General features: G+C 43.7%; 1 protein-coding gene across 7 annotated transcripts in view; it reads right to left on the bottom strand.

The window, feature by feature from the left end:
• TMEM178B (transmembrane protein 178B) overlaps positions 1 to 26585 on the bottom strand; it is a 254951-nt gene that overhangs the window by 37013 nt on the left and 191353 nt on the right. For all 7 annotated transcript variants that reach the window (XM_065038696.1, XM_065038710.1, XM_065038674.1 and 4 more), the window contains one exon: positions 8543 to 8680. In XM_065038696.1, the coding sequence (XP_064894768.1) occupies positions 8543 to 8680 (138 nt within the window). The remainder of the gene's footprint in view (positions 1 to 8542; positions 8681 to 26585) is intronic.

Here is a 26585-nt window from a genome sequence, read left to right as displayed (position 1 = left end):
TCAAGAGCCTTAGAGAGGTTTAAACATTTAAAACCCATTAACGCCGCACATTAACTCAAGTTCATTCCAATTGAAGATCTTAAATCACTTTAGAGCATAATGCAGAATTTAACCAAAAGCACAAGCAGGAAGAAGAGCATCCATGTGGTGTGGGAGGCATGGCAGTTGGACACTGACCTTGTCCCTCTGAGGCTTGTTTCAAAGACTTTGATAACAAATTTATGGCATCTCTTGATACAAACTAGCCTTTGTCTCCATCTGGAGGTCAACCTACATACATAAATTCTCACAGTGGCTTTTGAGAACTTCTGCTGAATTCTAAAGTTCCTCTGCATTTATCCAGCAGGTCAAGAGAGGTGATTCTGCCCCTGCTCTGGTGAGACCCCACCTAGAGTCCTATGTCCAGCTCTGGAGGTCTCAGCACAGGAAAGACATGGACCTGTTGCAGAGGGGCCAGAGGAGCCACAGAAATGATCAGAGGGCTGGAACAGCTCTGCTGTGAGGACAGGCTGAGAGAGTTGGGGTTGTTCAGCCTGGAGAAGGGAAGGCTCCAGAGACACCTTATTGCGACCTTTCAGAGAGGCCTGTGAGAAAGATGGGGACAGACTTTTTTTTTAACAGGGCCTGTTGTGATAGGACAATGGGCAACGGTTTTACACTGCAAGAGAGGAGATTCAGGCTAGCCATGGGGAATAAATCTTTTACAACGCGGGTGGTGAAACACTGGCCCAGGTTGCCCATAGAGGTGGTAGATGCCCCATCCCTGGAGACATTCAAGGCCGGGCTGGACGGGGCTCTGAGCAACCTGATGTGGTTGAAGATGTCCCTGCTCATGGCAGGGGGTTGGACTAGATGAGCTTTGAAGTTCCCTTCCAACCCAAACTATTCCATGATACTATGATCACTAATTTGGTATCTCCCACAAGAGTAAAGCATGTTTGGCATCTCATTTTTTTCCACCGATCCAACTTTTTCTGAATTATAAGTACTTTTCAAACTAGCAAAAGGTATTACGCCTTTGCAAAAACTGTATTTATGCCAAACTTCATTCCTCAGATTGCAGAGACTTATTGTATACCTCTATTTTAGTAACAATCACATGATGTTGCTTAAGCTCTGTATGCGTACAATTGTGCACGTACGTGTGCATTTGCACTTGCCTTTCCATGTGGAAAAAAAAAAGATTTTATGTAAACTTTCTAAAGCTATTTCTTTTGGAAAAGAAGCACATGAAGCTGGATTTTCAAAGAAGGATGCTGTGGAAAAAAAAAAATAAATACAGTCACAGAAAATATTTTCAGTCTTCAGTGTCGTGATTGATCATGTCACCACACACAAACATCCTGAAGAATGGAGACCTTGATCATTAGTGAGAAATAGAAATCCTAGTGCCCTGTGAGACCCACTGTATTTCCAGATGAACTCCAAAGAATGTCTTTTATTTTCTCTTCTTGTTTATCTTTCTCTTTGCCTCGTCTTGGCAGCTGCTATGAAGGTACTTCGTAAATGCCTAGGAGACGTCAATCACAGAGCTTTTCCTTACACTTGCTGTATTAAATTGCTCCATTTTTGTTTCTTAAATTATTCAGCAGTAGAATGATTATTTTCAGATGGCAGGACCACAGTTGTGTAGGATAAACACTCTTATTTTCTACTGCTATGTGCTTTTTTCAAAGTACAGTGAGTTAAATTTGGGACTCAAATGACTCAACAGCTGGTAACGATCCATGGCTGCAAATACACAGATGCCTCAGTTGTCATCTACTAACATCTGCACCGTGCAGGCGAAGAAGCACAGCACACAGGCTTGGGGATTTGGAAGACAAGACTCTCCATGGAGGCGAGGAGTGAGAGAGGACGCAGAAGTGTGCAGTGCATCTCTACCGACAACTGTGCTGCAGGGTCCCCCAAGCTCTGCTGTGAAGCCCCCCTTTCTGATGGGGTTTGCGTCCCTCAGTATCAGGCTGGTCCTCAGCTCCTGGACACAGCGAGTTGTGCTCTGGCAGCTGCTGGGCTCTGGCACATGCGTTGGCACAAACTCCTGGGTGCCTCCTTGTCACCCCTGCTGCCTTGTGACAGGTCCACGTGAAGCACGGTGTGGCTGGGGCAAGAGAAGTTGACCCAGTGGAAATGGCCAGTCCATTCTCTAGCTGCAGGGTTAATAAAGCAATTCGTTGACTCAACCCTGGACTGAGGAAAGGAATATTTTGGAAATAATTCTGAGAAGGGAGAAGGATGGAAATGATCTATAAAAGGTTGTTTCTCTCCGGATTAGAATACAAAAGCAGAATGCACTCATACATTCACAAGTAGGTTGTTCTTTATTTCTTTAATAAGCATCCTTTCTCGCATATCTGAAATAAAGCATGAAATTGTGCCAGCACACCTGCATAACTCTATTTTTTCTTCTTTCTCATGCATCTTTCCTGCCTGCTTATCTCTGCTGCAGCAGTCAGCACTGGAAAGAATAGGTGTTCACCTCTGCTGCGGGAAAAGGTTTGAAGCATTTGTAACCCTGACCTAAGGCCTGCAAGTATGGATGTCTCCACGGCACTCTTAGGTGGGTCAGAAGAAACCCAAATCAGTGGCAGAAGTGGAGCTGGCAAACGATGCTTGAATCCCCCAGATTGGCAGATCATCATTGGAGAAGAGGGAGGGGGAGAGGATGAAAGAAATTCCCGATGTTTCTGAAAGCAAATGCTAGGACAGAAAATCGAGGTGGAAAAACTCCACAACACTTCTGTATGTGTACAGCAAGACTTTCAGTGCTAGTAAAAAGGGGCATTTCAGACTCCCCAGCAAAGCTTCAAGCCTGGTATTTCACACAAAAATATCACTAGGCAAAGACAAGGAATGAGCTGCTATGAGACTACAGAACAGTTTATTACAGATCTGCGTGGTGAAGCTAAATCACATGAATAAGGGCATTTAACAGCTGGAATAATTTCCAAATAGACTAATTAGAGACTGAATTATTAATGGTAAAATTTATAATTGGCTCAAAGCAAGGTTACAGCAAGAAGCACACTTGACTTTGCAAAGAATAATGAGTATTTGCAAGGCTAGTAAAATTATATGCTTCTCTAAGGAAACTGTTACCAAATGGAGAAAAAACCCTAAAGTGATCCTAAAGTGCATGTCACAAGACAAAACTGGCAGAGACCAGATAAGAGTGAAGAGAACAGGTAAAAGAGTAAACAAGTGCAGAGATGATTTATTGCATTTATTTGCAGTAAATTTGGAAGAAAATAAGACAACGCAGAAGTCTCTCCCTGAAGGGCTGCCTTGTTAGGCATGCAGTAAAACTCCTAACTATTTCACTGAAATGTGTTCTCAATACAAATTACAGACTTACAAAAGGAAAATGCATGAATGTGCAGCAGAAGGACAGAGCTCTGATAAGGAAGATAAAAAAAGCATTCTTTGTGATTCTTTTAATACATTTACAAAGGCAAGTGGTGTAGCTTTGGCAGGGGATGTAATGTGGCCAGGGATAAATTTGTGCTGAAGCGGGCACCAGAACAAGATATTGGAAGTGCCGTTCTGTATTTCCAGCTGGGACAAGGGACAGCAGGTCAGCAGGGAGGTGCACCAAGTAGGGAAGAGGAGGATGTGACCACTGCCAAAACACTGAAGCATGCTGCCATAGGGCAGCCCTGCCACCCCACTTTCCCTGTGGCAGGCACTGGTGAGGATGGAAGAGGTTTTGGGAGACAAAGACAGGCCTGGAACTAGAAATAAACAGAAATAAAACAAGCCATGTGATGTTTCAAAACAGCTGACTAAAATGAAATCAGAACTGAATTGGGAAAACACTCGGCTATCAGAGATTGTTTTTTTAAAGCAAGTACAATAACAAAAGGTGTGGTGAGCTTGGGTTTGCATAGCTGTGGAAGGACAATCAATGCAGCCAAATCTGAGATGCTGAAACAAGTCAGTCCTATGAATAAAGACACCGGAGAGCAGGTGGAAAAAACAATCATCAGATGTATATATAACTAGTCTGCTTATCATGATACAGGAAATATTCTTAAACAACTTGATTAAGAGCTGAAAGAAGGGATTTGCCTTGGTAGAGTTGCCAGTGTGCCAGTTCATAGCATCCCAAGTCTTTGGAGCTGGAGGTAAAACTGAAATTTGACCTTGACCTGGCCATATCAGCTACTACTGAGGGAGTAAAGACACCAATCAAATGAATTGATGGGTTTGCTGTGATAACAAAACCAAGCAAGTCAAGGATTTGAATATATTCAAAAGAATTTCTCAAAGCCAGAAAATGTGAGCACTGCTTCCTGAGAACTGATGAGGAGGTCACGTCTAGACTTCAAAAAGCAAAGGCATGGTTTTGGTGCAAGTAAAAATATATTGGCCAAAACAAAACATATAAAATGCCCCACATGCTTTTCCTCAGGTAGGTGTTTAACTGAATTCCCTTTAGAGTACAACTAGGTACTAGATGAGCATGAAAGCATCAGGTTTGCCACAGGACTCTGACATTTGGAAGCAGTGTTACAGATGCTTCTAAGGTTCCAGAAATTATTAGAAAATTACAAAATGACTGGATGACATGCCCAGTATGGAGCTTTAACTGGTGCACAGATTTTCAATGATATGCATGTAGTGAAAACGCAAGAAGATGCAAGAGGATGTGCTTGGAGTCATGTATAATTTGAGTATGACCCATTTCTGTAATAGAATTAAACAGTCTCTAATAAGATGCATAAAATGAACTAGTCTTAGTGAAACTTAAGAACACAATTCCAAATGGAGAAGCTCTCAAAAAAGAAACTCTCCCACCCTGCAGGATAAAATAACACTGAGAATACAGAAATGAAAAAGCAACAGATAGTGCAACTTTGGGTACAGGAGGCTATGCAATATTACCATCATGTAAATTGAGGTCAAAAATACTAAACCTAATTTGCAGTATCCATCTGGCTCTGTAAAAGATGAGGGACTGAAAAAATATCTACTATGGTCAGGCAAATGCTGTTGTTCAAGATAAGGAATCCAAGTACAAATTCTAGAAAATTATGCAAAAGAACTTTGGAAGCCATGAGAGACCTGTGATTGCTGTTGATACAGATGCATTTGGACTAAACAGAAAAGATGAATTATTTATAATTTTTAACTTGTTACAAAACATGCTGAATAACAGTGTAAAACACACTCTAAATCACAGTTTACATGTCCTGGATTCCAGATGAGCTAATACCAGATAACGGCCTGCATTTCACAAATTACTTATTTCAGCAATTTATTTGAGAAATTAGATCAAGCACACTAAAGTAAGACCTTATTAGGCACCGCCACATGGGCTAGCAAGAAGACTGTTCAGTAAATATAATAAAGAACCAGAGGTCCAAGGCAACCACGTCTGGTCTTGTTAGATTATCACAGTGCACTTCTCAGTGCTCCATTGAGATTTCCTGTTCAAAGAATTATTGCCAATAAGGGACAAAACCCATAGATATGGTAAGCCAGGAATGTTTAAGCATTGCAGAAAAGCTATTAGTCTGGAAATAAAAACAGAGCAAATGCTACAAACATAGCCAAGGCAAGTGGTGTTGCAAACAGAAGGGAAAGTTAGATTTCAGGCTAACTATATAGCTACCAATTTAACACAGTCTCCTCTCATCTGCAATAAGATCAGATGTCATAAACCTCCCAAAGCATTTTTCCCATTAGGGGACCAGAGAAAAAGGCAAAATGAAGAGGCACTCTGGCTCCATGCTTTTTGAGGACCAATGTGATGATATGTTGAGAATATTTGTGTCATGAAAGAAGTAACAGCTTTGTATTCAAACACTGTCGTGCAATAAAAAGGTTCAAATTAAAGATTCATTGGCTGTAGAAGGAATGACTATGTGACAGAGTCTAAAAACATTGATAGCTACTGACTTTTAGGTTAGGTGTCTCTATTTGTGAATTTTATTATCTGGCTACTTTAGTTTGTAGATGCTAACTTTATGAAAATTTGCTGTGGAAATGAATCAGGAAAGGCATAGCACTTTCTACTGATTTCTGCAAAACAAGAAAGAGAGTGATCTTTTGTAATTCTGATTCACCTGTCTATGCTGGAGCAGAAAATAAGTTTGATCTCTTCCCAACACATCTTTATTAAAAATATCACACATCTAGGCAGAATTTGGCAGATAAAATAATCTGGTGCCTCTCATTTCAATTAGTTTCAGATTTTAATGGCTGGATCTTGTCGTTATTTTGTCTATGCAGTCAAAGAGCACACTACTATCAGATGGCTTCTCCTTGCACAGGTACTTCCACACTGTGTTCAAGTCAGTTATAAGCCTTCTGCTAAACAGTTTCAAGCAATTGGCTTTTTGTGGCATGCTGTATTTTTCTTGGTTTTCAGACCTTGAGTCATTCTTGTAGCTCCACTGCAAACCCCTCCCAATTTTTCCACATCCTCCTTCATTATGGACACCAGATTAGGATGTCCAGAAATAGTTTTGTTTTGCCCAGAGATAACCCTACCTCATGCTCTTACTGCCTATTCCCATCAAAACGGGCACATTTAGCAGCAGCTGCATTGCACCAGGAGCTCCTGTGCAGCTGGATGATCCCAGCAACTGTGATCCCAGAGACCTTTTCCAAGCGGCTGCTTTCTGAGAGGCAGCCTCTCCTTCTGTGAAGATGACTGACACATTTTGTTCCCAGTTCCATGACCTTGGATCTGTCTCCACTGAAATGCGTATTGTTTGAGCATACCAAAAGGTGGCTTTGTAAGCTGTGAGTGACCCATCCCATTATGCATGGTTACACTGAGTCTTTTTTCACCTGAAAACTTTTTTCAACCATCTTTCAAATCACTGACAAGCAAATTACTTCAAGCCAATAAGTAATCTCTGCAGCTGCACTAGCAGCTCTCCCCTATATAGTGAAAATTTCTAATTAGTAAACAAGACTTAGCTAGTTTCAAATAAATTTAAGTTTTCTGTATTTATTTAGTGTAGTCCTAATGTTTTTATCTGAATGTCGTGCTGTAGTACGTTAAATACCACATAGTTATCTGAGCACATTAGAGGAAAATAGCCCCCCATGCAAACTAAGCTTTTAATTACAAAAGAAATACCAAGCTAATTGGCCATACCCATTACTCATGAAGCATTGACACCCACAACAAACATTTACAGACGTCCACACATACACCAGTGTGTACTTGCACAAGGTACTAGCAGATTTCAAATGTGTTTGTGGGTACCGAGAGGGCTACTGTCCATGTCACCAGCACCAACAGCACTGGAACATGAATATTTGTTACTGAAACACTTAACTGCTCTTCTGGGACTAGAGAAGCTTTCCTGTATTTCACACACTTAGCTGTGTCACACCACAGTACAGACAAACAGGGAAATAAATGCAGTGAAGTGATATCTACCTGGGGTGGGGGCGAAAATTCAACCAAACAAAAGCCACCAGCAGAGAAGAGAGAACAGAAGTAGTGCCGTTCACTTTGAGACATTCACCTAGCACTGTGTTGGAACTTGATTCTCACACCCTTCATTTCAAATAACTGTGTGCCATGAAACCCCCTGATGGCAGAAAGCTGGATGGCTGGATGGTATCTGTAGTAAGAATAGCTGGAACATGACATGGGGAAAACTGGATCACCTTGAAGGCTGGAGCTCAGAAGCACAAAGTGCCAGGGCAGGTACCTGGGGAGTAAGAAAGGGATCCTTTTCTGTAAATTGGGAGATCATCAGTGGCAATTACAGAGAAAGAGAAAGCCCTGGATGTATTATCCAACTGAAGGGTGACTGTGGGTCTCCAGTGTGACGCAGCAGGAAAAAGGCAAATATGACCACGAAACAGTTTAGATAAGGGATTTCCAGCAGAGACAGCGAACCATCACGTCACTTAACAAGACATTGATCAGACCTTATTTGGGAATTGCCTTTCTCATCTGTATTTCAGAAAGGCAAGGACAAACAAGAACAGGTGGCAGAAAGGGCTGTTGGATTGGTTTTACGGGGAAAAGTCTATAAGAAATAGCATATACAGAGTGGGAAAAGGAAAACAAAGGTTACCATTGTTTTTACAGGTACATCAGAGAAAGCAAGGAGACACATCTGACTCAAGAGCAACTGACAAGTAATAAATACAGGTTAAGAACTTGAGCATAGTTTCTAGTTATCAAAGTAGCGTGTTCTACTATGAAACAGGAGAGTGGTGGGAATAACATCTGCATAATGTTCACATTTTTATTACTAAATTTATTAAGCTTACTATGTTTAAGGGTGACAAGGTTACTTGCAGCAACAGAGCACTGGACTAAAGAACTGAGAAGACCATTTCCAGTCCTGTGACTTAGAGACACTGTCTTGTGACAGAAGTAGCATGTAATTACAGTAGGGTTATCCTTGATGTATACCAGCAGGAGCTCATAATGAAACCAAGTTCAGGTCATCTAAAAAACTTCTGAAAACGTGTCTACAATGACTTAGAAAAGGAGGGACATATGGAAAGAGAGAACATCAAAACAATGAGGAAAACACATTTCTTCAAACACCAACATCCTTACCTCCCATGAGGAAGAGAAGCCCCGCCACATACTGCATAAGGCCTCGATCCCAACAGCACCCCAGCACCCCGATAATCCATCCAAAGAGGATGATGGCCACAGCCATGCCCATGAAGCCAGCTGTCATCCTGCGCAGATCTGCAGTGGGGAAGACAGAAAAATAACATGCGTGTGAACAGTGACACATGAACATAATCAGAGCTTCATAATAGTCTTAATCAAAAATGTTACTGATCTGCAAGGTCTTCAGTGTGTGTTGGCACAGGATGATTTGAGTAAGGATGGTTTGGAGGGAGGACAGTCCAGAAAATAAGATACTAGCTTGGGCTGAGGAGAGAGAGCAGATGACCATTACACCACACAATGAAGCTCAGTGCAGATGCATCCAAGTGACTTGTGACAATTTGCTCAGGAATTAGAAGCTGTAAAATTACCTCAGTGCAATGCTGTGCCTAATAGCTCTGATCTCTGGGTACTAGCACAACATCTGTTTAAATCCTGCCTTCTCATCTCCATCCATTACCCCACAGCATCCAATGGATGTATCTACTCGCACTGATATGCTTTGCTCCAGTGAAGACATGACAGATTCAGCTCAGTTCTGATCCCCTGTGTGATCTTGGACAAGCCACTGAGCCCCTCTGGGTTGCCCTGCTGTCCAGAATAGGTGTGTGTGACACTTGGTACCTCCAGGATGGTGAGGCACGTAGATATTCTGGTGTCAGAGATAATATATGCACTGCAGATACACGGCTGGGGCATACGACACTTTATTGCCCTCTCTTGTATCTAGATGGTGACCTTGTCAGATGTTTTTTGGTGAGAATGTTTTTGAGTGCTCCAGGGAGCACTGAGTGTAGGAGGAGGGCAGGGGCTGGAGTAAAGCATTTTCTGCTCAGCAAGCGGGGACTGAGTGCTACATCTGATATGGGTGCATGGGGCTGACCTGTATTTACTTCATAAATAAAGGAAAAACGTTCCCAAGACCTAATGTAAGGGACACTTAAATTCAGATCTAGCTATACTGTACATTTGCCATGTGCAAAACAGATGAGACTGTTGTCCCTCCTCCTGCATGTGCTATGCGAAAAAAAAAATAGTCTTTGCAGCTGTTTTTAATGTGAAATTTGGGCAGGGAGACCACCTGGCAAGGACTATGAGAGCTAAAGAGCATCTTTACATCCTCAAATAATGGAACAGATGGGGGCATCTTCACTAACATTTGATTGTTCCCTGTCCCCCCTCATGCATACACAAAGTTTAAGCACTGACATGTTAAAAGTATATGTGCAGGGAAAATTCCAGCCAAGTCAGGTCTCCAAACATTTGTTTCCTTCTTGAAACATTTCTTTTTCCATAGCAGTGATTCCACTTTCTTTCAAGAAACAGAATGCGTATGGCAGGGGGAGGAAGATTTGAAAACTGTGAATCATCCAGCAGTCTCTGTGGCAGCTTGTCTCCTTGGCTCGCCTTTGACTTTATCTTAATTTCTGTTATTTTTTTACCCTTTTCCCACAGCAGATCAAAAGGATCACCAATACCAGCAGTGCAGATTCAGTGAAACTCGTGAAGAGTGATAAATTAGCACCATCAGAGATTTATAGAACTCCTTACCCAAAATGTTAAGTGTGCAAAGGATCTACAGATATGTTGGGACAGAGTGATTTGATTCAGTGGAAGGCAGTTTACTCAAGGCTGTGCTCATTATAGCAAGTCTTATGCAAGACTGAGCTGCAGAACACAACCCCTCCCTTGAAACTATACCTGGTTTCTCTAGATTGCCACTGATTTTGGCAGGGTTCTCTCTGACAACACAAAGATTACCAGGCCTTCAGCCCACCAGTGACCAGGGCCCTTTTAATAAGATACACATCTTAAAATTCGTATTTTTATCTTAGGTTTTATGACCATCCCACCAAAAACTGAATAAAAACTGCACAAAGCATTTGAATATATTCAGGGAGATCTGGTGCAGAAAGAAAAAAATACGTTTCCTGCAGAAACTCTTATTTCCCACAGGCACCGCTGGTCTCTGTTCCTTGGGAATTTCTGAGAGTACTTTCTAAAACAACCAGTAAATGTTAGTAAGCAACTTTGATGTCAGAGTGTCTTCCTGCTTTTCGGTCCGTGGAGGGCCAGGCTCAATTTGAAAGACAGATTAAAACATAAAATGTTTACTGTTTCCTATGTCATTTTCAATAACAGCACCACAAGTCTCTCTGCCTCTGTCAGCTCTACAAAACCCTCCCATTTCAGCTTGTGACTGCTGACCCTGGGTAACAGCACTTGCTCATCCAAATGGACACATACCCTAGCAACTGGCTTTTAATGAGTTGAATTTAAATAGCTTTATTTGGCTGCAAGGTGTCAGTAACTCCTCAGGGCCACCCCAATGACTCGCTGATGGAGCCAGTTTTCATAGGTCTCAGAGGGGATCACAAGCAACCCTGCATCCTATATACCAAACTAAGGAATGGTGTTTACCCCACTAAAACCAATGTGAGTTTTGCCATTGAACAGAAGATTTAAAGTAGCAGGACCAAGATTTCTAGGCCAAATTTTGAGGTTTGTTTCCCCTCTCTTCCTGATGGAACCTGAAATTCTTGTTCTAACAATATAGCAAAATCCATCAGCATCTTAACTCTAGGCTTACATTCTCTCTTGAAAAAAAAAAAAACAGAGAGCTAACCTCTGACAGAGACTTGATACCACATATTGAAAAAGAAAATATCTTAGTTCTTGCAAATTCAGTGGGCTTACTTTAAGATTACCGCGGCTTCGACCAGTTGCAAGTCTACTCCTCACAAGCCCATCCATTAGAGCTTATCTGAAATAAATAAAATATAAGCTTTCTTTTCTGTTCAAAACTATCTTGGCTTTCATCCTGCCATAACCTTCCTTGAGGGCAGCCCTTGCAAATTGTAGAGCTGGAAAAGGGAGTTGCAAAGTTGGTTTCATAAACAGCTTGTGAGCTTGTGCTTGTCCAGCGGCATTTTCCAGGTGCTCCTCATCTGTCAAAGCCCCCATGAAACTGAGGTCAGTGCTGGGAACAAGTCTATCAAAGGGATTCTTTGGTGGCAAAGTACTTAACGTATGTAACTGAATCATGATACTCAGACCATTTAGTGAGGAGAGGGCCAGGGAAGAGGAGCCTGTATTCTCTAGACACAAACCCCTGTTAGTGGTATTTTTTTCTGATTACTGTTCTGTTGGTGTGGTGCTTGACACGGAAAGGAGAGCAGAAAAGCAAATATTTGTGCTGCGTACTTGAAGCAATACATATATTCCTTCTGTTAATTTAGAAGCAAGGGATGCCATATAAATAAAAAATAGCTCATCAGTACAAATTGATGAGGTTTTGTCTGAGTTTGATTTGCACTGATAAGACCTTTCTTGAATACATGCTGTAAAGGTAGAAAGAGCCATGCTTTGTCATCTAATACCACTTTATGACATTTGAGCACATCCTATGTTTGTTTATTTATTTTTCTGAAATTACTTTTATTTATTTTTAGACTATGGAATGAATGGTTCTCTGCACTCTTTCTTTCTTCACAAAACCTCTCCAAGAAACTGCAGCACCTCAGGATCATGGCATGACAATCCCAGTCCACTGAAGGAGAGGCTATGCCAGCAAAATGCGTCGTTGAACCTTATGTAGACAAATAGGAGCTGTACCAGCAAATACACCTTATCTGACCTCGCTGCTGTGCACTGCTTAGCTGTCTCTACAGCTGATCCTCTCCTGGATACCCATCCCAAGTCCTCACACTGTAGCAAATTGCACAGATTGTAGGGGTACTATGAATCCCCCTTCTCCACCAGCTAGTAACCCACACCTCTAGAAATGTAGCTACAGGGTGCAAGTAAGGAAGGTATTACATTGCTTGTTCTGTAAGACCTATAATGCAGAAGTTTACTTAAACAATGCCTTGCCTATATGACCAGTAAGTAGTTTCAATGATTTACTGCATGGACTTCGATACTACCATCACTTTTGGGTGAAAATGCAACATTATCTTTCCACTCATGTTTTAGAGGCACCATCTTCATCTCATTTTCTTTTTTATATTAACAGACTAAACTCTACATGGTAATATCTTTCCCTTGGGAGTACTTTCCATACCTAGCTCTGCTACAGGTGCTGCTGTATGTAATAGGCAGGGAACTCAATCCTGACTCAAAACCAATGTAGATCATCATGCAAGGAATATAGGCATCATGTTCTTGGAGGCTGGAAACAACAAATTTCTTGATTGGTAACACTGGAAAAAGGACAGGGAATGAAGTAATCCAGTTCGCATGACTGAAAGTGAAATGGTAAATTTGAAAGCCACAGGCTTTATGAATCGTGATGAAAAGAGAAACATTAGCATTTTAGACAACCTCCTTAAAATAGAGACAGACTTTCATAAAACAACATGCATTTCCTAAAAGCATTTTAGTCTTCTGCTGGAGAATGTCAGTTCTAAAGGTTTTCTGGAGATAAAGGCAGAAGAGCTGATTACGATCTGTTTATTTCCAAGCAGCATGTGGTGCAAGGTTCTCTCTATCACTTTGCAAATGCCCCTGCCCTTCATTTCACCCTGATATCTGTCCATCTGTATTTGTTATGAGCAATAAAGTAATTCATGCTGGTTGTCACATCGTGGAAGAAGTTTCACACCCCAGCAGCTGCAAACATAACATGTTCTGAATCAGCGTTGCTTCTTGAAAATTTCAATATGCCTTTTGACTTCTGATGTTCTGTCCTCTTCCTTGAAATTGCAAGTCATCTTTCTAAAGCAAGGGCTCAGTCTTCCTGTTGATATCTATCTTCCTTTCCACAGGGAGTTGAATAAAACTTCTAAAATATTAGAGATTTCTTTCTTCACAACACATACAGTAAGGAGAATATGAGCCTCTTGTGAAAGACAAAATGAGAATAGTCAACCTGCCCATGGCTATGTGAAAAGTTTGCGGAGGAGTGTATAATGGTATCTATATTATCAGGTTTTCTGGCCAGCTCTTTAACTACATAGCACTGCTTTTCCTTTTAGAAACGACTTGTTCTCAAACGTTTGTTACCAGATCAAAATACAGTCCTTGTTATCAGACCATCAGAAAGTGGAAATAGTGTTTCAGATAGTCCATCCTCCATCCCCTCCTTGTCCCAATAGAGAAAGGTCCACGGGGACTAAGGACCTTGAAGTCTGTATCCAGAATATCTCAAACAGAAGACATTCTGGGTACAGCGCTGTTCTTTCCTGAGATGTCCCAGCAAAAGGGGAAACCTAAAAGGAAATCAAAAGTGTATTTCTGTGCCCACCTAGGACCCAATGTGAGAATCTAGTATCACCACAAGCAGAAGTAGATTGGGATAGCATAAATCTTTAGCATAATCCTTCATCGCATGTCCCTTTAATCTCTACCCTCCTCTACTAGATTCATTCTCATTTGCCTTTACCAGTGTGGGATCAAAAACATTTGTACATGAAAGGAGTCTAAACCACTCCTTTTCCCTCTTTTTCCAAACAAATACATGTATTGGAAATTGTTCAAGAACTACATGCAAGAAAATCACAATTTACCAGATTTCACTAACCTTTGTCTGAATGGCTCCTCTTACAAAGAATCAGCAGCACAGGGGTACCTTTCTCTGACATCACTCCTTCTCTTACCTCACCCCAAAAGGACATGGGGGGCAAGATGTAAAAGTGGACAGATGTGCCTCTTACTGAATGCCAACCCTAGAAGCTCTCAGCTACAATAAACAAGTGAGTATTAATGCAAGTGATTTTAAGTGGCATCTTCTGGCTCTCACAATTCTCTCCACGCAGTTTAAGACTGTATTTTGGATGAGGCTGGCAAGTAGAGGGTGGAGTTTTAATATTTTCTTTCCACTTCAGGTATGGAGAGATAAGAAAAGAAATATGCATTAGTCTACCCAAGACTCAGTTAAAATCTCTGAGTGCCTTTTACTGAATCATGTGGCAAGCTAGTCTCCAGTTTAAAGATTACTATAATGCAATCACAATGAGTACAATCCACTTCAACAAAGGCAACAGTGGATTATATTTATATGTAAATACTCTGCACCAGAGAGTGACTCAGAAATACGCATGTCACAAACACAAAAGCTAAAACACGACCCTCTCAGAGCTGAGAGGAAGAGCAGCAGAAGGCCCTCACAAAAAAGGAAGCGGCACTCTGAAGGATTTAGGTGAGCCTCCGTATCACAAGAGGTGCAATGGTGTTTATAAGATACACATGTAACTTCTAAACCAGAAAATCTCATTATCTTCTCTTGACTAGAGTTTGTTGTTTGTGTGACGAAGTGTTGTGTTTGGTTGCCAGCTTGTATGAACTCGCCTATATGGAAATGCTGATAGGAAGCCTCATGAACTCGCTGTGGTTTGTGCTAGCCAATGCGTTCCTCAGGATGGGGTGTAGAATGGACATCCTGACACATTATTTCCTCTGTCAGAGTACTTAAGTGTTCTTACAGTTATGTAAAATAGAAACAATCACAAAACGAAGGTGCCAGCTGCCGGCTCTTCAGTTTGCCTTTCTTCATAAAAAATCCCGTAACTTCAGAGTCAGGTGAGCTGTTCATAAGAGGAGGAATGAAGTCCTGTCTTCTACAAAGGCTGACACCTTCAGAGGTTCATGCTGACAAACAGCAAACTCCGCATGACACTGCAGTTTATTGTCTTCAGTGAACCTTCTCATAAAGCACCAGGGAGGGAGGGGGCATCTCAGATCAGGTCACACTACATGTGTTACTGTCTGAAAGCAGTTCCTCCAGTATTTGGAAAAATTACAGCAGCTTATGAAATTCTGCAGTGGCTGAAAGCACCATCAAGTCCTGATTTTACTCTTGCCTTTTGTTTCTGTAAAGCAGAGAGGAGACAAAAGAGAACCCCTAGATGACAAGGGAGAGAATTATGAAGGCAGTAGAGAGGGAAGTAAACAAAACTTGTTTAAGTGCAGGGAGGAGAAAAGTGAGAAAAAGTGTTTCTTGAGGCTGACAAGATGGATTTGTCTTCGAGAGACTTTATTTGTACAGATATTAGACAGGTCAATGCATAAAGGAAGCATTTGTACAGCGGAAATTTAACACATCAGATGCTGTTCTACTGTAGAAGGCAGAAGGATGGCTGTGAATACCATCCCATAGAAGGGTTCAACCTTTTGCTCCAACCTTACTTTTCCTTCTGCTGAAAAAGCAGCTTTGGTCAGAGAAGAAGAAGGATTTTTTTTATTATCTGGTGTGTTGCTACTAAGCTCTGAGTGACAGCAGGCTAGGAAGGAAACAAAAGCTTTGCCCTTACAGCCCCTGATGTGGTGGGCCAGAGTAGCTGGGCCTATGCCACAGCATTATTCCACTCTACTCTACTCTACTCTACTCTACCCTACCATAACCTATGCTACCCTACCATACCCTACTGTACTCCAAGCCATTCCCTCAGATTCTGGAGATGAGAGCTTTTTTATCTCAGAAGCCACCCGAGGCTGATCATTTCTATTTATTCAGCGATGTTCAAGAGCTGATCTCGAAGTCTTTCTCCAGATTTACTATCTGGGCTTTTAGCACTGCAATATATGATCATCCAGGAACATTTCCAAGCTTCAGTCCCAGCAGAGCACACTTGTAAGTTGTCCAGTCAACCCTTTCATCCCCCTCCTCTCCCTCTCTCGTTCCCTAGAAACAGGGAAGAAAGTCTGAGGCATCTGCATTTTTGGCCATCCTTCTTCATATTCATAACTTTAATCTTTCCTGCTCCTGCTGGGTGAGGCCACACAAAGCAAACATTTCCCAGTTGTAGCCATGCCAAGAGGCTTTTTGCTACACAGCTTTGACGGATTATGCAGGTGTTGAAGAATTTGAGGCATATTTAATAAAATGGCTTATGTTCAACCTCAGTGTGAACTTTGGGATTCTATCAGATTAGAGCTGTGCTTTTTTCATTTTTCTCGCTTTCTGTTCCCTTGAAGAACTCAGGGAGTACACTCTTCTTTACACTGGTTACGTCTCACTTTAAGTGACCTCTCCTTTGGGCCACCTCACCACAAGGATGATCTTGCTAAGGAGGAAGAACAACGCAGTCCCTCAGCACCATGTTAGCCTGGCCAGAGGGATCATTCCCAGGAGACGTGAGGCACCATCTCCCTGCGCCAAGCACCTCCAGCCCCAGCAGCAGTGGAAGGTGCCATATGGAAAGCTCAGCTTTCTAAATGGAAGCTTTCCTGCATTCTCCAACAATCTGAAAGAAAGCTGTGATGGGCTCTGGGTTTCATGGCAAAGATGACACCCTTTTTTGTGAAGTGCCTTCAGTGCTGGTGAGAAGCATTTCTCTGACATTGAAGACTGCACTACTCCATTTATCCCTCCTACTAGGTGCAGGGCATAGGAGGAAATGCAGAGCAGGGCATGGGGGCGAGCTTTACCACACAGCCCTGACAGGGTGTCCCAGGCATCTAGAGATGCCTTGGGGACAATTGGTACCTCCAGCATCCCCACCTGCAAGGCACTGAGCATCTGGAGTGAAGAGCCTGGTGAGCTCTGCTTTCTCTGAAATCAGGGAGGGTTGGGTGCTCCAAAGCTTTCCTCTGAAAATCAGACTTTCTCCTGTCTCCCAGGGGTGCCACCTTTTTCTTTGGAGGCATTAAGATAACAATGATGTACAGAGTACAGTCACAGCACTGTGAAAATAATCTGGATACAGAAAGCCCTGTATCTTATTATATATGGTAATGGCTTTGTTGTCTAGTTTACAAGGGTTTCCTTCCACAGACAGCAGGCTCTGCCCTGCTTTACTCTGCTTTTTATATGCCAGTCTCCATCACAGTCTCTACATGTCCACTAAATACGTGAAAGTTTATTAAAATTTAATCTTCAGTTAGTATCTCGTGAACCACTTCTTGCAAAGGTGGACAGGGTTAATGAGGGCCAGAAGGAAGCAAAATAAAACAAAACCCAGAAAGACTTTTTTTCCTCTATTTTTCTTTCACTGAGGAGAGAAGAGAGGAGAAAAACAGATGGAGAATGGAAGAGAGTGATGAGGAAAATTAAAGAAAGGTTTGTATTAAAGGTGACAAATGGAGTGTGACAGGAAGCAAGAAACAGAGTTGTATGTAAACCCCCAGTATCAAGCAGTGTTAAGGGTCTTTTGTAAAATGCAGATTCACCCTAAGCTCCTCCTGAAGATACATAGAGTTGGAGGTATGCAGGAATGGGCCACGGGAGGAGCAGAAGGCGTAACACAGAAAGAAAGAGGCTTGGTAATGGCTCCTCTGTTTCACCTTTTCATCTCTGCATTTGATTTCCCTCCTCTGCCGCCCATCCCCACCCAGCACCAAAACCTTGCTCACATTCGGGAGCAACTAAAACATTTTCCTGAAGGTTTTTTTTTTTTCCCTGTCAGCCCCTGCCCCAAGCACTGGCACAATATTATGCAGCACAAGCCTGAGAATGATCCCATCATAAAGCATTTGTAGCAGCAGGTTTGATAAATGGCTTGCATGAAAAAGGTTGGAGGTGGAGGGATGGTATCTCTGCTGTATCAATGCCCCAGCATTCTGCTCAAACGTACTCATTCCATAGAGCCCAGCATTAAACATTTTAATTCTGGAACTCCAAAAGGTGTATTTTTTTTAAAAGACTGCTTAATGCAAGTGGGGCTGGGCTGGGGGCTGAGACAAGAAGAAGAAGGATGCGGGAGAAGGAGGGAGAAAGTATAGAAAGACATTTAAAGCTGAGAGAAAACACTCTTCCTCATAAAGAAATCTTGATTTTGAAGTTTACTCTTCTATTAACATTTAAATTGAAAGGCGTTTCTTCCAAGCTCCACATAGGAAACCAGAAAATCTGCATTTAAATAGATACCATTTAAAAGTGGGGAAAAATATATCAGCATTGAGAGCTTCTCCATTTGTCTGAAAAGAACTTCTCTTATAGATGATTATTATTTTTTTTCTTTTTTTCTTTATGTATGCTAAAAAGAGAAATTGGAAGTACATTAAAATTCTGCTTGGCACAAGAAGGAGGTGAGGGGACGGCTGCTTGATTGCCCAAAACCCGGGTTTTGAGCTCAGATATTCTGCAGTAGGGCCCCTGGAGCCTGCAGGAGGCCATCCAGCCTGCTGCCAGGGATGGGGCCAAGCGAGTCCTCTCCTGCCTGGGCCTGGCACCACAGTGCCCATGCCTGAGGGGCTACACACCCCCACCCCAATGCACACCTCACTGAGGACATGACTGGGGCCACCACTCCCAGCTGGAGAATCAGAGTTTCTGCTGCTTTGTTAGACACCTCTGCGCCTTCAGTGCACCATCTAGAAAACAGGGACATGTACATCCCTAAAAACCACCTAAGAATGGCCCTTATGTGTGGTATTGAGCAGGGTGTTATGGGAGGAAAGCTCACAGCCGAAGAGGCAATGGGGTCTGGGAATGCTGCACTCAGAGGGTTTGGAAAGAAGTCCTGAGGCAAGAAGAAATGTCCACAAGTTGATCCATGTTTCACATAATGCTCTCATCGTGTGCATTGGTGCCTGGGGCTCTGCACAGTCCATCACAATTCCAGAAACCTCGTATGAGATTTGTATCTCATGTTTTGTACAGCGTTACCTCCCCTCCCACAGCAAAAGCAGCAAGAATGAGAAAGAACAAGAGCAGCCTGAAATCCCCAATGCGCACACAGAGAGGTGCAAAGCTAGGGATTAATAAAGGGCGATATCCCCATGTTACACGATTGTCCTCCCTCCATCCTCCCTTCACCTGCCCATCCCTGACTCCACTTTGGCTGACGTGACCAACCTAAGGCTCAGCCTTGCTACATGCGAGGGTCCCACATCCCATGTGCTGGCCATCAGCTCGCTTGCAGAGGGACAAGCAGGAGCAGGGAAGTTCCTGCCCCATGAGAGAGGGACCTCTCACTGGCTGTGTCCACTGCAGAATCCCCATTTCTTGCTTTTTGTCATTAATGGTAAGATTAAATTTCACCTACCAGCAGCATTCAGGGAGCAACAAAGAGCCACTTGTGCATGATGCTCACTCGAATTCCAGGGCACAATGGGCCTCATCGCCACCGAAGAATCTCCAGGACAATCCAATTAGTAATATTCATTCCTTTTTTCTCTGCCTCATTTTCAAGCTCATTCCTACCAAAAAGGTCAGACACATAGTACCCCCCAGCAGTACACAATCAGTCATCTTGAGGGCCTTTTCTGCCATGTCAAAAGGGAATAATCAGGAGTGAAGGAGGGTTGGTGTCCCAGAGGCTCAACTATGGACTACGGTGCCTTTCAGCTTTAGGTCTCTGGCCTGAATCTAGGTCAAGCTGTCGCTGGCTGGAGCTGCAGTCCAAAAACCATGCAGTGGCTCCTGTGAAACAGCATCTCCACACTAACCCAAAGGACAACTACCTACACTGTGCTTTGGCTCTTTGTAGAGAGTAACAGCACAACACAGATTCAAATTTTTGGTAGGGTCTCAGCACTTCTTATCCTCCTCCTGCCTTTCTAGTGGATGGCTCCAGTGCTTCCAGCTGGACATGGGGTGGATTTAAAACAAACAAAACAACAAAAACAACAACACAAAAAAACCAAACAAAACCAAAAACAAACAAACAACAAAAAAACAAGGTGGAAAAGCCAAAGGAAAAATGAGGCATGAGAAGGATGTTTCAGTGATCCAGGCACTAGTGGAGAGTCTGTAAAGATACAGATACTACTCTATACTGTCTCACGGAATAGCATGGGATGAAAGTCAGGCTTCCTGTGCCTCAGTTCTCATAAACTGGGATAATCTCCTCTCACCAGGTTGTTTTGAGGATTAATACATTAAAGATTTTGAGTTAGTTTCTCTGCAATGATGGTACCAGAAGCCCTAAAAATGCCTTGGACAGATAAAAGCTTTGCAGTAGAATATGGGAATTTTTTTCAGCGGTGATTTTGAATACAATCTGATTAAACCTGAAAATGCACAGAGACATAAATAAGCAAAACAGTAGGTCCCATCTGTATACAGGCACCTGCAGAGCAACTGAATGTCATGAGTATTTCGAGGGTCAAGCTGAAATCATGGAACCAAGACCCCCAATCTCCCAGTTTGACACTGGGAGCCAATTTTTGCGGCATGATCCTGTCTCTAGTCACTGGGTCAATGAAGACAAACATCTCCTGTCACTCAACATCTGAATGAATTTGGCCAACTTGCTCTCATTGCCTCTCCACCTCCCCCTCCCAGCTTGCTGGGATCTCACAAGGAACAGCCTCATTCTTCCTGGCGTCTCTAGCTAATTTTTCTCTATGCAGATGGCAACCGCTTTCTGAAAATATATATATGACAAGAGGAAATATTAAGTAGAAGACGCAGGTGCCTGAAAAATGGATTCCCATTTGTCCTTCCCTCCCCCTCTCCAAAACCCAATCATTTCCCTGTTAATAAGCTCGCTGACTATAATGTGGCACTAACCTTTCACAATTGATGCCTGTGACATTTTGACAGTTCCACATATGGGCCTGCCGAAAGCAGAAGGAATATAAATTTGCAATTTGGTAAAAAGCTGGGTGAGCAGCCAAAGCAGCTTGGGGGAAGGAGGAGAAAACCGCCAACCAGCCAAACAAAAGCCCACTGCACAGATGTTGTGCACAGCAAAAAGGAAAAGTGCATCCACAGCTGGATGTATCCCAGCAAATATGTGCTTGGAAAGAAAGCCTTAGGCACCCATTAAGCCCAGTCTAGCCTGAGATGCCTCGCAACAGATCCTCCTCATGTGGTAAATTTAGGGAAAGTCTTTCCTAGCAGAATGGAAATGGGACATGGCATTCAATCTGTGCAAACTATCTGGTTTAACATCAGATGTCACAGGACTCGGCAGTTGCTCTTACAAGGAGTCTTCAATATTTCCACCAACCTGATCAGCCATAGGAAAACAGCTATTTTCTAATACTGTTTGTGGAGTGTCTTTGAATTTACTTTTCAAGGTATCTCTGCACAAAACATCACTGACAGTTCACAGATTGGCTCAGCTACTCAGCACATATATCACACATCATACAACTTCCCCAAATTACATCTATATTTAATCCCATAATATTTGGCCAAAAACTAACTTACAGAAAGAGATACAATCATCATGTGACAAGAACAAGAAAAGAAAAATGTTGCACTTAGTGATTTGTTCAGGGGGTTAATTAACTCCCACTGTTAGACAGACAATCCTGCTCTTTCATTTGCATACGTCCAGTTTCTGCTTCCAGGCATGGTTATTACTATGTGGTGAGGTAAGTGGGGCTGTGGTCACTCCCTTTCTTTCTGATCCCCATTTCAGCAATACTGAAATAACTTTTTTGGTTGAAATCAGAGGACTGTGGCTTTTACCATGGTTTCCTGATGCCTTGGTGGAAAATGTGTATCACAGTATCACAGTATGTTTGGGATTGGAAGGGACCTCAAAAGATCATCTAGTCCAATCCCCCTGCTGGAGCAGGAACGCCTAAGTGAGGTCGCACAGGAACATGTCCAGGCGGGTTTTGAATGTCTCCAGAGAAGGAGACTCCACAACCTCCCTGGGCAGCCTGTTCCAGTGCTCTGAGAAGTAGTTTTTTCTCAAATTTAAGCGGAATCTCTTGTGTTCCAGCTTGATCCCATTACCCCTTGTCCTATCATTGTTTGCCACTGAGAAGAGCCTGGCTCCATCCTCATGGCACTCACCCTTTATATATTTATAAACATTAATGAGGTCCCCCCTTAGCCTCCTCTTCTCCAAACTAAAGAGACCCAGCTCCCTCAGCCTTTCCTCATAAGGGAGGTGCTCCACTCCCTTAATCATCTTCATTGCCCTACGCTGGACCCTCTCCAGCAGTTCCCTGTCCTTCTTGAACTGAGGGGCCCAGAACTGGACACAATATTCCAGATGTGGTCTCACCAGGGCGGAGTAGAGGGGAAGGAGGACCTCTCTCGATCTACTAGCCACCCCCCTTCTAATACACCCCAGGATGCCATTGGCCTTCCTGGCCACAAGGGCACAGTGCTGGCTCATGGTCATCCTGCTGTCCACCAGGACCCCCAGATCCCTTTCCTCTACACTGCTCTCTAATATGTAATTTCCCAACCTATGCTGGAACCCGGGGTTGTTCCTGCCCAGATGCAGGACTCTACACTTTCTCTTGTTAAATTTCATCAGGTTATTCCCCGTCCAACTCTCCAGCCTGTCCAGGTCCCGCTGGATGGCAGCACAGCCTTCTGGCGTGTCAGCCACTCCTCCCAGCTTAGTGTCATCAGCAAACTTGCTGATAGTACACTCTATTTCCTCATCTAAATCGTTAATGAATATATTGAATAATATTGGCCCCAGTACTGACCCCTGAGGCACTCCACTAGATACTGGCCTCCAACTAGACTCCGCACCATTGACTACCACTCTCTGGCTTCTCTCCTTAAGCCAGTTTGCAACCCACCTCACTACTCTATTGTCTACACCACACCTCCTCAACTTAGCTGTGAGGATGCTGTGGGAGACTGTGTCAAAGGCTTTACTGAAGTCAAGGTAGACCACATCCACCGCTCTGCCATCATCCATCCACCTTGTTACATTCTCATAAAAGGCTATGAGGTTGGTCAAGCATGACTTACCCTTGGTAAAGCCATGCTGACTGCCCCTAATAACCCTCTTATCCTTGATATGCCTTGAGATGGCACCAAGGATAAGCTGTTCCATCACTTTCCCAGGGACAGAGGTGAGGCTGACCGGTCTGTAATTACCCAGGTCCTCCTTCTCACCCTTTTTGAAGACTGGAGTGACATTTGCTTTCCTCCAGTCCTCGGGCACCTCCCCCGTTTCCCAAGACTTGGCAAAGATGATGGAGAGCAGTCCAGCAATGACCTCAGCCAGCTCCCTCAGCACCCGCGGATGCATCCCATCTGGACCCATGGATTTATGGATGTCCAGACTATTTAATTGCTCCCTAACCCAGTCCTCATCGACTAAAGCAACCTCCTCCATTGACCTGGCTTCATCCGGGGTCTCAGGGGTACAGGGCTCCCCAGGACAGCCTCCGGCAGAGTAGACTGAGACAAAGAACGCATTCAGTAATTCTGCCTTCTCTGTATCTTCTGCCACCAGGGCACCCACCCCGTTCATCAGTGGGCCTACATTGCCTCTGGTATTAGTTTTATCTGCTATGTATTTGAAAAAGTTCTTTTTGCTGTCCTTGACCCCTCTCGCCAGCTGTAATTCTAAGGAGGCCTTGGCTATCCTAGCTGCCTTCCTACATCCTCTAACAGCAGCCTTATATTCTTCCCAAGTGGCCAGCCCCTGCTTCCATGACCTGTAAACTCTCCTTTTCTGCTTGAGCATACCCAACAGATCCCTATTCAACCACACAGGCCTCCTGGCTCCCTTCCTTGACTTCCTTCGTGTGGGGATACTCTGATCCTGAGCGTGGAAGAAGCAATCTCTGAATGCAATCCAGCTATCTTGGGCCCCTTTTCCTTCAAGCAGTCTTGCCCATGGGATTTCCCCCAGCAATTGCTTGAAAAGGCCAAAGTTAGCCCTGCTAAAGTACAGGGTTGCAATTCTACTTGCTATTCTGTTCCTGCCACCCAAGATGCTGAACTCCACCATCTTGTGGTCACTGCAACCCCAGCAGCCCTCAACCTTTACTGCTTCGACCAGACCCTCCTTGTTAGCGAGAATGAGATCCAGCAGTGCACCTCTCCTAGTTGGCTCCTCCACCATCTGCATGAGGAAGTTATCATCAATGCACTGGAGGAATCTCCTGGACTGTGGCTGGCTGGCTGAATGGTCTTTCCAGCAAACATCAGGGAAGTTAAAATCCCCCACAACAACCAGGGCCTGTGACTGTGAGGCCACTCTCAGCTGCCCATAGAAGGCCTCATCAACTTCCTCAGCCTGATCTGGTGGCCTGTAACAGACGCCCACAGCAGTGTCGCCCCTGCCAGCCTGCCCCTTGATCCTGACCCATACACTCTCAACTCGCTCATCATCCACTCCTGGGCAGAATTTAGTACATTGTAGTTGCTCTCTCACATAGAGAGCAACTCCACCACCATGCCTGGCTGGCTTGTCTTTCCTGAAAAGGGCATAGCTCCATGACCACATTCCAGTCATGTGAACTGTCCCACCATGTTTCCGTAATTGCCACCAGATCATAATCTCCCGACCGAACATAGGATTCTAACTCCTCCTGCTTATTCCCCATGCTGCGCGCATGCTCCACAGAAATGTGGAGTGGTAGTTGCTGTATATGCATATGTAAATAGTCATGTAGTACTGGTACGGCTGTTGTACGTGGCTAACCACTGATACAAAATTACTACTTAAATATAATGGTTTATTTGAATTTTCTTTCTGACAGCGTGGGTACTGTGGGCAGACCAGACAGGGAGGCAGCACAGGGGTCTAGATAAGCATACCCCAGCTCGCAACTGGGGGGCAACGGGGCAGGCTCTTCTCACCTCCAGAGACACAGAGCCAAACGTAGAGCCCAAAAGAGCTCTAACAAACTCCAAAATTCTCACTTAGCAAGGGTAGTGGGAGCCGCTGGCCAGAAGCTGCTGACGGAGGTGGGCTAACACTGAAAGCACAACTTCAGAAAGCTGGGTCTTTGCAGAGGCTGGGAACAGTAAGCCTGATGAAAAAGTCAGATTTCCTGTTTTCGAGACATTTTTCCTGAAGTGTTTTTCTGCTGAAGAAATAACAGTAAGGTAGCTGCTGGATCACTCTATTAACCACGCTCTTGGGGACTGCGGGGCCTAAGAACTCACTGAAGTAATGTTGCTTGATAGGCAGGGGGCTGTGGCCGAGGCTGAACCATGAGTGGGTGTTTCATGCCTTTGCAGGATATGGATGACTGCCTCCAGAAGGATATTTGTAGGGGGTTACACTTGATGGGATTGGGAGGATGATGGGGGTCAGAAGTGCAAGGTGTCCAGCAGGTGTGACAGAGATCATGCTGGATTTCACCATGACGTGCTTGATCTGAACTCATTTACCTATCGGACTTCAGGAATCAGCATGAAGTTGCTTCCAAAGCCAGTATAGCATACTTAGCTCTGACCACTTCTGGCAATACATTCCTTCATCTAAAATAACTGGTAGGATCCAACTTGTCATGTGAGACTACCTGGTCTCATAAAATAAAAAAAAGTGGGTCTTTGTCATTGATTGGCCACAGCTCTGCAAGCAGGTAGGGTTTCTACACATGCCATGGGACAGAGCGAGCCACTGCCTTGTTCTAGAAATGCTAGTGACAGAGAATAGCCCATAAAGGCTCATCCAAAGCTTTCTCCTCAACTCATTCCCGGTTTTGCAGAGGGCCTCTCTGCCCAAGCACCCAGCTCCCACCCCCCAGAGAACCTCATTTGCTTCTCTGACTTCCCAAGATGCTAATGAGCTGTGCTGCTATTCACACTTTTTCAGGAGAGACCTGTCCTTGCAGCCACAGTAGAACAACTGGTTAGCGGCAGATTTTTCTATGGCACACGTTAGCATCCCTGCAGCTGATATAATAACAAAAGCCTAAGCCAAACCAGTGCAACTGTGAGAGATTTTCTGAGAAATGACCGCATGTTAGCAGAAGTTGGCCAGTTTAAACAGCCTTCGTGTGCTGACTGACAGGGTAGGAGGATGACAAATACTACAGCTCTATGTGGTCTTGTAGGACCTGTTACATTTTCATGGAAAGCAACCTGTGATCTTTGCTAAGGGAAACAGTGAGCACTGCTAATGCATCAGAGTCCTGCAGATAACACTCTGCCTATAGCTCCAGAGTCTGCAAAGTGTTGTGAGGCCATGAGATGTGGCTTGAGGTCTCTGAAGGGACCTCAAGTAGTAAACAGGATAGAAGGGCCCCAGTTCCTAAGGATATCCGTATATGTTCTACAAGAATATCTAAGGTCACCCAAAATCAACAAACAACTCCCTCAACACCACAAACAGACCCTGGTGGACTTCCTTCATGCCATGTATTTTTCAGCTGCAGTCCCAAATGTTGGTTATTGTCACTGCCAGGTACCAGCCAACCCAGAAACTGA

Source organism: Columba livia, chromosome 1 (assembly GCF_036013475.1).
Source record: "Columba livia isolate bColLiv1 breed racing homer chromosome 1, bColLiv1.pat.W.v2, whole genome shotgun sequence".
Lineage (NCBI taxonomy): Eukaryota > Metazoa > Chordata > Aves > Columbiformes > Columbidae > Columba > Columba livia.
The sequence above is the reverse complement of the archived record's forward strand: the minus strand, read 5'-3'. Positions and strand labels throughout refer to the sequence as shown.